We start from the raw sequence: 14,456 nt of genomic DNA, 5'->3' as shown, positions 1-14,456 counted from the left end.
GCTGGGGATATGAGTGGGGAGTGAAGTGGGTGTGATTATGTCATATGTGCAGCTCCTCATAAAATGGGTTGCCTTTTGATGGTACGTGATTTTTGTCCTCTGTGGTTCACAGCATAGAAGCAGAAGTTAGAACTGTAACACTTTACGTTGGAGCAGATGCAAATACAAGCCTAATTCATTATTTTGAAATAAGTTATAACTTGCTAATGTGGAAGACCAGGAAATACATTTTTCCACTAGCTTTAGATGATTTCTATTTTTAAATGCCAAAAAATGAAGAAGCCTAGATTTCTGGTTGGAAAAATGTTATTTTGCTGTTAACATTTAGATTGCATTGTAAAGTCGTTTAGGTTGTTATATTTTATGAACAATATATTTTTTTATGAATATGCATGCCTAAAATTTTAATGCTCTGGCAATAACTTGAAAGGCATGTTGAATTGGAAAAACTTATCTACTCTACTTCTGATTATGCTCAAATGTATGTGAAAAGAAAGTGGAAGTTGGGTGAATTTTTTAAAATGTAAAATGATTATAGTGAAATACAACCCAAAACTTATATTTTTCTTTTGTTCTAAAATTAAATCAAAGAAATAATGTAATCACCTTTCTTCATGTTGCAGGAAGAAACGAGATGGAAAGATTTTCTGTATTTTTGCGTGGAATTGACTCCAAATAATTGGGTCTTCTTAAAAAAGGATTTATTTATTTATTTTAGAGAGTGAGAAAAAGAGAGGGGGGAGGTCCTGAAGTGTTGGCCTGAACCAGCAGCCTCAGTGCGACCTAGGGAACATGTGCAAATGCAAATTCTCAAGCCTAACCTGCTGAATCAGAAACTCTAGATGTAAGGCCCAGCAATCTGTGTTTTAACAATCCCTCCAGGTGACTTTGCTGCATGTTAACACTTGTGAACCACTTGTGAATGGTATTTATGAAGGTATATGTTACCCCGTAATGAGTTATGTAAAAGAGGTATTTTGGGGAGGCGCCTGGGTGGCTCAGTCATGATCTCAGGGTCCTGGGATAGAACTCCGCGTCGGACTCTCTGCTCAGCGGGGAGCCTGCTTACCCCCTCTTTCTCTCTGCCTGCCTCTCTGCCTAATTGTGATCTCTCTCTGTCAAATAAATAAATAAAATCTTTTTTTTTAAAGTATTTTTTGTCATTATGAATACACCCCGTATATATGTGTCAGTGCTGATCTTCTTCATTTGAATTAAATACTGAATACATAAAAGAAGAGTTGCATCACTTGTGAAGAGTATAAAGAGAAACAGTAATAAACTCTCCTGTATTTCACCATCCAATGAATTGCGAAGAAAGGTTCTCTGAATATTAGCCACATATCCATGCTTCCCCCCAGTAGTTCCCTACTCCATTCCTAACTTGGGTGTAAAAATATTCTGAAATTCTTGTGTTTTATTTCCAGTTTTTTTTCTATGGTTTTTCCATATATACATGCATATTTTAAAAACCTAAATCATTTAGTTTTGCAAGATTTTGAATTTTCTCTAAAAGCATCATTTTGTGTATATTTCTCCAGTGATTATTTGCTCAACATTTTGTTCACGGTATGTTTGCAGATTTGCATGCATTCATTTTCTTTGCTGTACTGTTTGAATATATCATAATGAATTTCTCCATTTTCCTTTCAATGAACATTGATGGTTCCAGTTTTTGCTGCTACAAACGCTGCTTCTGTGAATATTCTTGTACCTATTTCTTGGTACATTTGTGGAAGAGTTTCTCTGGAGCACTGGTTTTCAAGCCATTTCCCTGAGAATCTGTGGGAAGAAATGCACATTACATCATAACCTAGTTTTAGTTTCCTGATTATACAACAATACAAAGGATTTCTGTATATTGACAGAAATTGGGTCCTGATACCACCTAAACTCATTTGTTGTTCTGGTAACTCTTGTAAAAGATTTTCTGTGTAGATGATCATGTTATTTTCTATGTCATCCTTTTCAATTAGTAAACTTTTTATTTCTTTTTCTTGCCTTATTACACTAGCTAGAACCACCGAATAGAGGGGCGCCTGGGTGGCTCAGTGGATTAAGCCTCTGCCTTCGGCTTGGGTCATGATCTCAGGGTTCTGGGATCGAGCCCCGCATTGGGCTCTCTGCTCTGCAGGGAGCCTGCTTCCTCCTCTCTCTCTGCCTGCCTCTCTGCCTACTTGTGATCTCTCTCTCTGTCAAATAAATACATAAAATCTTTAAAAAAAAAAAATGTGGAATAGAAATGATGAGAGCAGATGTCCGATGTCCTCACCTTGTTCTAGTATTAGGGAAGCACACTTAATATTTGACAGTTTGATATGATGTTAGCTGTAGGTGTATCATGTATGCTTTTTATCAGATGAAGATATTTCTAATTTGCTGATGGTTTTTTCTTTTTAAACCATTCAGGGATATCAGATTTTATCAAATGCCTTTCTGCATCTATACAGATAATCATATTTTTTTCTTCTCAATGTGGTAGGTTGCATTGATTTTTGAATGGTCCTCAGGCTGGTAAGCAGTATGTTGCTCAGTTTCAAATACTTTGGGATTTTTAAAATGTCTATTACTGATTTTTTGTTTAATTCCATTATAGTCAAAGAATACACTGTGTATGATTTGACTCCTTTAGTTACCTGAGCCGAGTTTTATTGCCTGATCTTTGTCATTTCTAGGTCTTTTGCTACTGATTCATTTTTTTCCTGACTTCAGGTGATATTTTCATCCTTCTTTGCATGCCTGCTAAATCTTGAACTGGAGGTTGGACATTGTAAATCTTATTTTGTTGGGAGTTTGGATCTTGTTCTGGGATGCAGTTAAGTTATGAGGACACCTATTCTCTCCACGTTTGCATTTGATCTTGGTCAGGCAGGACCAGCACAGCCTTGTATCTGTGGGCCAGCTGGGTTGCACAGCCGAGGCGCTACTCTTCCCGTACTCAGAGCAGTGGCCACATCGCACAAGGCTTCTCCATGCCGGTTGTGGAAAACATGAACTGTCCCCAGCCCTGTGTGAGGTGCGGAAATTGCTTTCTGTTCCTTTCTAGTGGTTCTTTTCCTTGGCCTTGGGTATTTTCTTTGCATACATGGACTGAGCAGTACACAGCTGTAGACTCGAGGGGAAACTCCTCTCTGAGTCTTTGTCCTCCATATCTTGGCCACCTGGACCTCCTGGAATTCTCAACTGTTTCCTCATCTAAGGATGACTACAGGTGCTGTTGTGTTTCTCCTCCCTGTACTTCTGACTGGAGATTCTTTTCAAGAAGTAACCAGAGGCAGTTGTAGACTTACCTCATCTGTTTCCATCCTCTCGGGCATCCCTCTCCTGCACTGCATGCTGTTTGGTGCCTGAAAATCATTAGTCATATTTTGCCTATTTTTTAGATCTTTAAGACAAGAGAGTTTATTTAATCCCTGATATGTTCTCTGGTCCAGTATATAGTCACAGTGGAAGTGAAAAACATACCTAAAATATATATGTTTTTAGGAAAATAATTCTAAATTCATAATGATATTTCTAATTCACACACATTAGCCCAGATTTATTTATCTTTTTTTAATTTGTTGTCTTTTATGCTGAAATATCTTAGTTCTAAAGACATCACTAAAAATTATTCACTTTTATATTTCTTTTCAGTTTATTATGTTTTACTCTTTATTTTAGAGAGTGTGTGTGCACAAGCAAGGACAGGGCATAGAGAGAGGGAAAAAAATCTTTTTTTTTTTTTTTAAGTATTTATTTATTTGAGAAAGAGAGAGACAGATAGTGACAGAGACAGTGAGAGAGAGCACAATGAGGAGGAGAGGGAGAAGCAGGCTCTCTGCTGAGCAGGGAGCCAGATGCGGGACTCAATCCTGGGACCCTCTCAAAGGCAGATGCTTAACCGACTGAGCAATCCAGGCACCCTGGAAAGACAGAAGCTTAAGCAGACTCCACTCTGAGCATGGAGCCCAGTGCAGGGCTCAATCTTATGACCCTGAGATCAGGACCTGAGCCGAAATCTAGAGTTGGAGGCTTACCAGACTAAACCACCCAGACGCCCCTCATTTTATTCTTATAACAACCCTAAGAGGTAGGTAAAATACCAGTTCACAAATGTCATTTTATTGATGAGGACATTGAAGCCTGAAGATAAATGACTGTGTAAGAGTCCGGGATGGTAGTTTTCCTGGCCAAGCTGTGGGAAGGATCTTCGGTGGCCTGACTGTAAGTAGGTTTCACCTTCATGTCACTTTTCAGCTACACGTACACACACACGCACACACAGACACACACACACATACACATGCACGGCTTCCAATTTCTCATGTATGAAACAAGGAGATTTGACCAAATGGTTTCCCAGATTTCTTCAGCTTCTTCCGCTCTTCTCATTCCCCTCTCCTCCTGGCCACATACACACACATTCTGTCTTCTCACTGTGCTGGTAGCAAGATGTGACTGGGGTGGATATAAGATGGAAGGTGCCGGGGTTCAGTTCTCAGACCCTCCTGGATGTGGTCTGTGGTGGGAAGGCGACCAGTAAAGCTTGTCCTGGGACGTGCCGTGCTGAGATGTAAGCCCGGGTCCCAACCCGCTGCTGTTGTATTCTCGTTTTCAGACTGATGTTTTCAAAGTGACGAGTTTCACAGCCTGGTTGGGGATCATTTCTTCTTCTCAGTGAACTGTGTTTGGTCTCTAATTCATGTATGTGTGGAGAAAATACTCACTGACATTTTTGCCTATCGTTTCAGGGTGGTGGTTCTAGATTCTGCAGTAAGCCGTGGCTTTTATCTTTAGATTCTCTATTCCTCAGCTGTGATTTCTGTCCGTAAATTAGACGCCGTAAGCTGGACACAATCTTAGTTCTGATCTTTTTTTATCTCAGTTCTGTTTAGTTTGTATTTAGTAAGAATGCATACCAAGAAGAACCTGATTCATACCTTATTTTGTTGGGGGAAGGTGTTCTAGCTTAGTAGTAGGCCAGGTTTGTGTTTTGTTTTGTTTTGTTTTTACTTCATCATTAAAACCCTGCCTCAATTGCCCTCAGATTTTTTTTCTCTTTTACTTTTTCTTAACAATAGAGAGATCAGTGGAAACGAATAGAAGCTAATAAAACTGAAGGCATGAGGGGCACCTTGGTGGCTCAGTGGGTTAAAGCCTCTGCCTTCGGCTCGGGTCATGATCTCAGAGTCCTAGGATCGAGCGCCACATCTGACTCTCTGCTCAGCAGGGAGCCTGCTTCCTCCTCTCTCTCTGCCTGCCTCTCTGCCTACCTGTGATCTCTGTCTGTCAAATAAATAAATAAATCTTAAAAAAAAAAAAAAAAGAACTGAAGGCATGAGTAATACTGGAATGTGTTTTATTAATGTTGTACCCAGATTGAGAGTATTGTAGTGATTGAAGCATTTTTGGTATTCTGAATAAAACCCTGTTTCCTCAGTTGATCCACTGTAAAAATACTAGAAGGGATGACAAGAAAATGGTTAAAATATTAAAATATTCCCTCACTCTCGTGCTGCTTCTTAGGGGAACTCTGTTCTCAGCTGCCTGTCGCATAGTGGTTTTGCTGTCCTTAGGAACACCTGCACTGAATTGCCCGGCAACATTTACCCTGGAAGGACTGCTGGGCTACCTTGTTCTGCTTTCCTGCACGCCTTCCTGATTTCCAGACTTCATTGCATGACTTTCACTGGCTTATTGGTAAGGTGGCAAGTGTCCATCTTCGAGGACATGGGTGCCACCATTCTCAAAGTGGGGGAGCTGGACTGGGTGAGAAAGGGAAGATGACTGCCATTTTTTCAGCGTCCACCAGGTGTTGGTCATGGTCCTAGGGATTCTGCATACCTTCTCCTCTCCCGGCTTCACAAAACCTTATGAAGAATGTACTGTTGCCTCCACTTTTTAGGTGGGGAAGCTGTGGGAGGAAGCTCTACATGTTTGTAGAATATAAAGCTTTCCTCTATAATTGTGACTTGCCTTTTTTCAGCTTTCCTTCTTTAGACATTCCAGGTAAACTTAATTTCATATGAGTTTAAATGAGGTGGTGTCTAGTAATCACTTGGTAACAGTGAGGCAGTCTGTAAACTATAGTTGAAATATCTGTGAAATATCTCTCCTGTTAAGGGTATTTATCAGTTTCGTCTACAAAGAGATATAATCCTTACAAGAGAGATTTCTTAAAGAATTACCAATAAATTGGTCGATAAATTCGCTCGTCTCCTCAGTGGACTGGAGAATGAAGTTAAGGATCCCATAAGAGCCTGGTCCTTGGAGTACTATGGAGGAGAAATGTAAGCTGTAAGGACCACCGTCCTTACTCGGTGGTCCCTGGCTGGGATGTTTCTGAGTAGAGAGGTGCCAGCGTGGTCATCTCATCCTAAAAAGATGAGTTTGGAACCTAAATAGAATGATCAGTGTAGAGACGCCTGGGTGGCTCAGTGGGTTAAAGCCTCTGCCTTCAGCTCAGGTCGTGATCTCAGTGCATTGGGCTCTCTGCTCAGTGGGGAGCCTGCTTCCCTCTCTGCCTGCTGCTCTGCCTACTTGTGATCTGTCAAATAAATAAATAAAATAAAATCTTAAAAAAAAAAGAATGATCAGTGTAAAGCCATAGATTTACACTTCTTGGGGTCAGACCTGCTGTTGAATCTCATTCTCTGATCCTTAGAGTAGACTGGAATTAAAGAGCAAAAGAAAGAAAAGTCCATTTGGCCCTTGGCGACATACTGCATTAAGTCTGGGGCAAAGATCAAAGGTGGAATCTTTTTTGTTTTTGTAGTTCTAATGGTCGAAAGTAGGTAGATCAAGATAATACTGAAAAAGATGAAGTTTGGCCATTTTTTAATATTCTGAATAGTAAACAATTCAAACTGGGACGTTGGTCTGTGCTTGCTGGATCTTTTGTGGAGTCTATCAAATGACTAATAGGAAATGTTGTGTATGACTTATTCTTCAGGGGGGTGTAATTTGAGGATTCATGAAAGAACCTAATTTGTTAGAAAGATTAAATGCTAGTAATGCATAGACTTTTCACTCTAGAAACTGATCCTTGTTTTGGGGCCTGTTAGTGTATTCTTTTGTTTTCTTACTGCATGATCTTAAGACCCTAACCTTCTTTTTACCTCTCTCATAGAAGCCTGGTTTAAAAGAAAAGGCCAAATCAAAGATTTGGTAAAAAGAAAACTATTTTAGATTTGTAGACATACTGTCTTGTCTACTTAGCTCTGCAAAATTACACTTTCATGATACAAACAGTAAGCTGCTTGGGGAAAAATTCCAGCAATTCGTCTTTCCCAACCTTACACATAGCAGCCAGCAAGGCAATTTATATTCAGTAACTCCCTGTTCTTGTTTAATTTCCTCAGACAAAACAAGAGATTGTGGTGGGCCTGCTAGTTCCAAACAGCACAATTTGTTTCTCCTGCTTCTTATCATCACCTCATGAATCAGAGGCTGTTGGAGCCACAGGGACCCTTAGAGTCATCTGATCTGATGCCTAGTTTACAGATGGGGAACCGAGGCTCAGACTGAGAACTCGTTCAAGGTCATGTGTTTGTAAGTGGTATAGTTGAGTCTTCAATAGTGTTTTGTTTAACCCTCAGTGTTTCTCTTATTTTCCCTTTATCTGTCTTTCTCTGCAATAATTACTCACATTCCGAGAAGAAAGCACCGTCCACTGAGAGCTAGTTGTATGCCTGTTCTCCAAATAGCTCCAGACTAGTGGACAACGTGATTACCAGTCACTGCTTCGTATAATAAAGCTTGTGTTTGGAAGTCGGATTTCCGTTTTATGAGAGAAGTCTAAGGCAGACATCATATTGACAATCTCTGAGGCTCCTGTCTTTGTTTCCAGGCTGTTCCATTCGGGAGCAGCCTTATAAAATATGATGAAGGCATCATCACCAGCATTAGGAACAGCCTTGCTGCTTATAAAGCTGAATTACCTGGGGCAAGGTATTTACCCCTACTGAATCTGTTTCCTTATGAAATAATGTGGTGTGTGGCACACACTTCTTAGAGTTACTGTATTAACATACGGAAGGGAAAACATAAAATACAATGGAAATGAGGGGTAGTGGGAGAGGGAGGGCAAGTTTCAAAGTGCATCGTTGGAATGAAAAAATGACAGCTCTGAGTGATTGGAAATCTTGTTGGTACTTCTGCCTGAAGACATGAAACTGGTGAATGTCCTCTACCTGGTGACTTTACACCAGTGAAAGCCATTTAAGGGTTGCACCTCCCATGGGAACCCCTCTGAAAGCTTGGATTGGAAAAGCAGATTCTCTCTTGTGTAATAAACAAAAAGTGGTGGGAGAAGTGATTTTGATATCTCTTTCGTGAGGGCTGGGGGACCACAGCTGTTGCTTCTCAGGAAGACAGAAGTGTCTTAAGGTTTGGAGAAGAAGCGGTGAAGGACTGAATCCATTGGTAGATTCTGTAAAAGTCATCGTTGTGTCTTGAGCGTGTTCTTTGGGTCTAATCCAATGCCTGGCAGTGTGAAAGACGCATAGACTGCAGCCAGAGCCACATGTGTGAGGAGTTTACCTTATGATTGGGGGCAGATGAGAACCAAGATTATCTGAGATTAATCTGTGTTGGAAGGAGAAGACGTCAGATATCAGGAGAAACAGATTGATGCAGAGTGATAGGGAGTCAGTAGTTGCTTGTCCAGTGGAATTGTGAATGTGAGCTTCGGGTGGTTATGTAGCAGAAGATGAACTGTTGTTCCAAGTCGGGATAAACCGTGGGTTGAGCACGGAATTTAGGGGACACTGTTAGAGTCTTGACTGGAGCAGAGGGCAGAATTTGGCCAATGATGGAGGCTAAGGGGCATAATTAAGGCCAGGATAACTTTGGAGGATTTAAGAATCTAGGAGTTATGGTTTATGGCGTGTGTGTGTGTTTACAACAGTCCTTGGTAGGTGTTTGTACTAGGTGCTGCCTGTGAGAGTGTCTGCCTACTTTCCTGATGACAAGAATGAGGAAGACATAGACCTTGGTCCTTACACAACACATTGTGACACAGCAACCTCATTACTTCCTGTTTCCATCTGTGAGCAGGGCCTCTGGAAGGAACAGACAGGTTCCGAGGGAGTCTGAATGGGGACTAGGGGGAGTCAGGGCTATGAGATGTACGTTTTCTATGGAAAACCAGACATACACTTCCACGGGCAAAACCATTGAGTGACCTGACTCTCGGGTGAAGGAGAACTTCCGTGGACTAGCAGCCGTGGCCCGTGGCCCACAAAGAGGTAGTTTCTCCGAACCCACTTCATTAACCCAACCTTGTTCTGAATTCAGTCTAGTCTAAAAGCTCAATAGTAAATTAATTTCAGCATAATTTGTCCAGGCTTCTGTGCCAGGACTACAGAAGAATACTCTTTGGGTGAGTCTCTCCAGAAAGAGAGGCCACTTGATAAAAGATGTGCTGGAGGTGTGCTCCTTCCATTCATGGATAGACTGTGAGGTAAGGAAAAGCCTGTCGTCAGGAGGCAGACAGAGGGAGCATTGCAGGTTCCAGAAAGAGCAGTGAGTACCCACAGTTCGCAGTGCGGGCATACCTTTTCTCCATTTTTTAGTGACCCTTGTGGGATCTGGCAGATGGATTGAATGACAACCCTCACGTGCTCATTAGAGCTGCAGAGATGGGGAATGTCTCATTTCCTTGAATAGTCAGGAGAATGGCTAGAAGTGAATCTCTGAGGTGGTTCTTTCTTCCGGAAAGGATGCAGATCCCTAATTAAGACAATGAGGGTAACAACTAGACCTACTTTGTAAAAAAAAACAGCTTTATTGAACACTATTTATGTACTATAAAATCCACCCTTTCAAATACATAGTTCAGTGGATGTTAGTAAATTCACAGAGTTGTGTAACCACCCTTCAATCCAGTTTAAGGATGTTTCCACTTTGCCAAAAACCTCCCTCATGCCTGCTGTGTTTAGTCGCTCTTCCCTCCTCTCCCCTGCCCAGGCAACCAGTAATTGGCAGGACTGTGTCTGATAGATTTGCCTGTTCTGGACATTTTAAATGAATGGGAGCCTAATATAGGCATTTCACATAGGGCCGTCATTTAGCATAATGCCTTTGAAGTTCCCCTGTGTTGTAGCACGCGTCCGTATTTCATTCCTTTCTGTTGTTGAGTGGTGTTCCATCGTATGGATATACCCTAGTTCATGTATCTATTCTTTCATCATTTGATGAATTGTTTCCACTTTTTGGCTATTGCAAATACAAGTGTTGGCTATATTTATTTCCTGTGACTGTTGTGACAAATTCCAGCAAAGTCGGTGGCTTAAAAACAACAGAAATAATTGCTTTCACGGTCTGAAGACCAGAAGTCTAAGGGGAAGGTGTTGCTGGACTGTGCTCCTTCCAGAGGCTCTGGGGAGATTCCATTCCTTGCTGCCTCCTCTGGTGGTAATGCCAGTCCCTCACTCAGCCCTTTCCTCCATCTCCACGTTGCTTTCTCTTCTGTGCATCTCCCCAAACTCCCGCTGACCCTCTCTCACCAGGATACATGGGCTTGTCTTCAGGGCCCACCCCAGTAAGCCAGAAAAAGGTCTTCCTCTTAAGATCCTTCACACACTCAAATGTTTGGCCACACAGTGTAGCATTTGCTGGTTCCAGAAATTTGATGTGGCTGTCTTCTGGGGGACTGTGTTTCTGCCTACCTCAGCAGTTGTGAGCATTCACATAAAGTTGCTGCGTAGACGAGTTTTCATTTCTCTTCATGGATAACTGGGAATGTCATTGCTGGGCCACATGGGAACTTATGTTTAACTTTCTAAGTAATCGTCCACCTGTTTTCTGAAGAGACTGGGCCATTTTACATTCCTGCTCACGATGTCGGAGGGTTCCAGTCTCCACATTCTTACTGGTTGTCTGCCTTTCTAGCTGGTGTGAAGTGTTACCTCATTGTGGTTTTAATTTGCATTTCCCTGATGACTAATGATGATGAGTATCTTTTCATGTGTCTTAGCCAGCTTATGATTCTTGGTAAAATGTCTCTTCAGAGCTCTTACCTGTCTTAAAATTGGGTTGTTGGGGCGCCTAGGTGGCTCAGTTGTTAAGTGTCTGCCTTCAGCTCAGGTCATGATCCCAGGGTCCTGGGATCGAACCCAGCATTGGGCTCCCTTCTCAGTAGGAAGTCTGCTTCTCCCTCTCCCACTACCCCTGCTTGTGTTCTCTCTCTCTCTGTCTCTCTGTCAAATTAATAAGTAAAATCTTTAAAAATAAATAACTGATAAATTAGGTAGTCTTTTTGAATTATAAGACTAAGCTTATTTTTCATAATCTGGCCCAGTCACTGCCAGTCTTAAGACAGTGGTGATTGAGGTGACCTTGATGAGGAGGTGCTGGGGCCATCCAGGTCCCCAGGGTGCCTGGAACTGGGACAAGGCAGCCATGTCTACAGGGTACCATGTCAGTCTGTTCCTCCCAGGTAGATGGGACCCACAGTGGCCTTTTGACTCCCAGTTACTGTGTCAGGGAAGCGAGGAGATGGCTTATTCTGTGTCTTAGAGATCATAACCTCAGTGGTGTTGTAGGCTGGCTGTTGTCTGATGAACAAGGAGACCAACCTAAAGAACCCCACAGCATATTCTCATTGTAGCCCGTTTTTCTTTCTTTCTTTCTCTTTTTTAAAGATTTATTTATTTATGTTAGAGTGAGTGCGAGCAAGAGCATGAGCAGGGGGAGGGACAGAGTGAGAGAGAGAACCCTGGAGCAGACTCCCCACTGAGTGTGGAGCCCGATGTGGGGCCCGATCCCAGGACCCTGAGAGCATGACCTGAGCCAAAGGCAGACACGTAACGACTGAGCCACCCGGGCGCCCCTTGCCTGTTTTTTTTTTTTCTTTCATAACTCTTGCCACAATTTAAATTAAGTAGTTGTCTCTATAATATTTTACATTGACTATCCTCCTCTTCCTCCTAGATGATTAAGAACCCCTGGGATGAGGACCACATCTGTGTTTTGTCGCCCCCACTGGTCTCTAATACAGTATGCCATAGGCAACCAGCCAGTTTTTGTTGGGTGGAAGAGTGACTGGAACATGCCAGTCGTGGGGGTTGAGGAGGATGTCCTCTGCTTTGCAGTGGGTGATTCACACGGAAGTACGAGACAGACGGTTTTCTGTTAAATAAGTAATTCATGAGCCGCCGCATGTGCTGCTCAGTGTCTCGTATTTTACCCACCACTGACGCCATTTCCCCCGTGTATTTCTCCTTTTCAGCGATCTATAACTACAACGCCTCTCAAGATGTGGAGCTCTCCTTGCAGATTGGAGACACGGTTCACATCCTGGAGATGTATGAGGGTAAGTCTGGATGGCCTTCTGCCACACGGGGAAGGGGAAAAATGGTGGGAGTTACTTATTAATGAGGCACTTAGTGCAAACATCAACATGCTTTACTTCCAGAGGTGGGGCTAGTAAAAATCCAGGAAGGACTTTAGGTTATACAGTTTCGTACCGAGGGCGATTTCAGAACAGCCTGTTGAATGCAGGAGTGCAGAGGTGCCCAGACACCCGAAACTCAAAGTATACAAGTCGTTGAAGGCCAAGCACGGGATGCCAAAGGGTCTGCCGCAGAGCTGGCTTGGGACGAGCCGCGTGGGACACCAGATTGACTGTCGTGCCAAGGAGCCATGCTGATTAAGTGGCCTTTTCTACTCAGCACTAAATGTTGCCAGCTTGGGGGAGAAATGAAGGAGAGACCTACGAGTCTGAGATTCTTTCACAGAATTAGGTCAGGGCTACAGCTGATCCAGAAAGCCCACTAGTGTTTTCTTGCAACTAGCTCAGGCCAGGGAGGTGGTTCTGGTTAACCTATTAGTGGGCTGCAGGTAGTACTCAGGACTCCCGATTGAGAGGCACGTGTTGTGTCTCCCGCTCCCCCCACCACATCCCACCCCACCCCAAGTTTCAGCTCCAACTCAAGCTCTCGGATTCCTAGCTGGACTCCTCCACGCATCCACATGTCAAATCCCCTGAGTACAACAGACATGGGCCCAGGCCACTGAAGTTGAAGGTCAAAGCAAAGACCAATTTTGAGGGCCCATTTATTCTCTCTGAAGATTGAGACAGGAATGAGGTGGGACGCCAGACAGACTTTCCTCGTAGAGTGAGGCTTGTCAGAATCAGGATCTCTAGATTTTCAGGATCTGCACTCCCTTTCATCCCAGTAAGTGCTGGTGACGGTGGAATGGCAGAGGGGGTCACCAAGAACCTAATGTGGATTCCTAGGATGGGGAAGAAGGGATGTGAAGCTGCAGGACAGGGGGGAACAGGAAGCAGCGTTTGGCCATAGAAAAGCTAAGTCATTCTGCCCAATTGCACAGAAGAGTCTGTTATTCCTGCTGCCTCCCTTTATTTTTAGGCAGAGGGCAGGGTTTGCTTCTCCCTTCCACACAAATCAAGGTCCAATCATGCAGCTCCCGGGAAGGGAGAAGCCAGGGGGTGCTGTGTGGACTCCTCCCGCTTTACTGTCTTTTCTCTTTTCATCCTCACCCTCTCAGGTCCAGCCCAACAGCAATTCCATATAGTCCCTAAGTCTCTGAGGCACAAGGGACAATCCACTATCGTCTCATCTCGGGACTCCTTTGCTTATTGAAGCCATAGTCCCCTCAAAACTTACTGGTCATACCTCTTTATCAGGAGCCAAATTAATCCATTCTTGGGGTGCCTGGGTGGCTCAGTGGGTTAAGCCTCTGCCTTTGGCTCAGGTCATGATCTCAGGGTCTTGGGATCGAGTCCCGCATTGAGCTCTCTGCTCAGTGGGGAGCCTGCTACCCACTCTCTCTCTGCTTGCTTTTCTGCCTACTTGTGATCTCTCTCTCTCTGTCAAATAAATAAATAAAATCTTTAAAAAATTATTCCATTCTATTTAGCGTATCTGTGGGCACACATTTTTGAATTGTACAGGTGAAAGGTGTACGTTCGGTTTCTGTACCTCTTCTATATGGGGTTGAAAAGAATGTGTATTAGGATCATGGGGTGAGAGTTCTATAGATGACAATCAGGTTCTGATTTCTCCATCTTTTTTTTCCCCCCAAAATGCACGTTTTTCTGCACTTTCCGTCACTGAGAGAACCATGTTAAATCTTCCACAGCGCTTGCAGTTTATGTCAGCAATGATTTACACTGATGTCGGTTTTTTGCTTTATATATTCTCAGACCTGTTTTTAGGTACATAAAAGTTTAACTTTAGAATTGTTATAGTAAGCAGTTTGAACTTTTAATTCCTGTTTACTAAATCTCCTACCATTATTTTTGTCTGTAGCAATGATTTTTCCTTAGTCTACTTTGTCTGAAATTATAGCCAACTCAATGGCAATCCAATGATTCTCCTGGATCCATGAGGCCGTCAGAAATGCTGCTCAGCCATTCAGGACACTTTTTTTTTTTTTTAAATTTGGCAGGTGCCCCAACAAAAGAGCAGCCTCACATGGTGGTCTCATCTTTCTGAGTTTTGTTC

General features: G+C 42.9%; 1 protein-coding gene across 2 annotated transcripts in view; it reads left to right on the top strand.

Annotated features, from left to right (window-relative positions):
* The window catches only part of DOCK5 (dedicator of cytokinesis 5), a 217,889-nt gene that overhangs the window by 49,995 nt on the left and 153,438 nt on the right, over positions 1-14,456 (top strand). For both annotated transcript variants that reach the window (XM_045997731.1, XM_045997732.1), the window contains exon 2: positions 12,215-12,298. In XM_045997731.1, coding sequence (XP_045853687.1) covers positions 12,215-12,298 — 84 coding nt within the window. The remainder of the gene's footprint in view (positions 1-12,214; positions 12,299-14,456) is intronic.

The sequence above is a fragment of the Meles meles genome, chromosome 2 (assembly GCF_922984935.1).
Source record: "Meles meles chromosome 2, mMelMel3.1 paternal haplotype, whole genome shotgun sequence".
In the NCBI taxonomy this organism is placed as follows: Eukaryota; Metazoa; Chordata; class Mammalia; order Carnivora; family Mustelidae; genus Meles; species Meles meles.
Note: the sequence above shows the minus strand (reverse complement) of the source record. Positions and strands in the feature narration are given on the sequence as shown.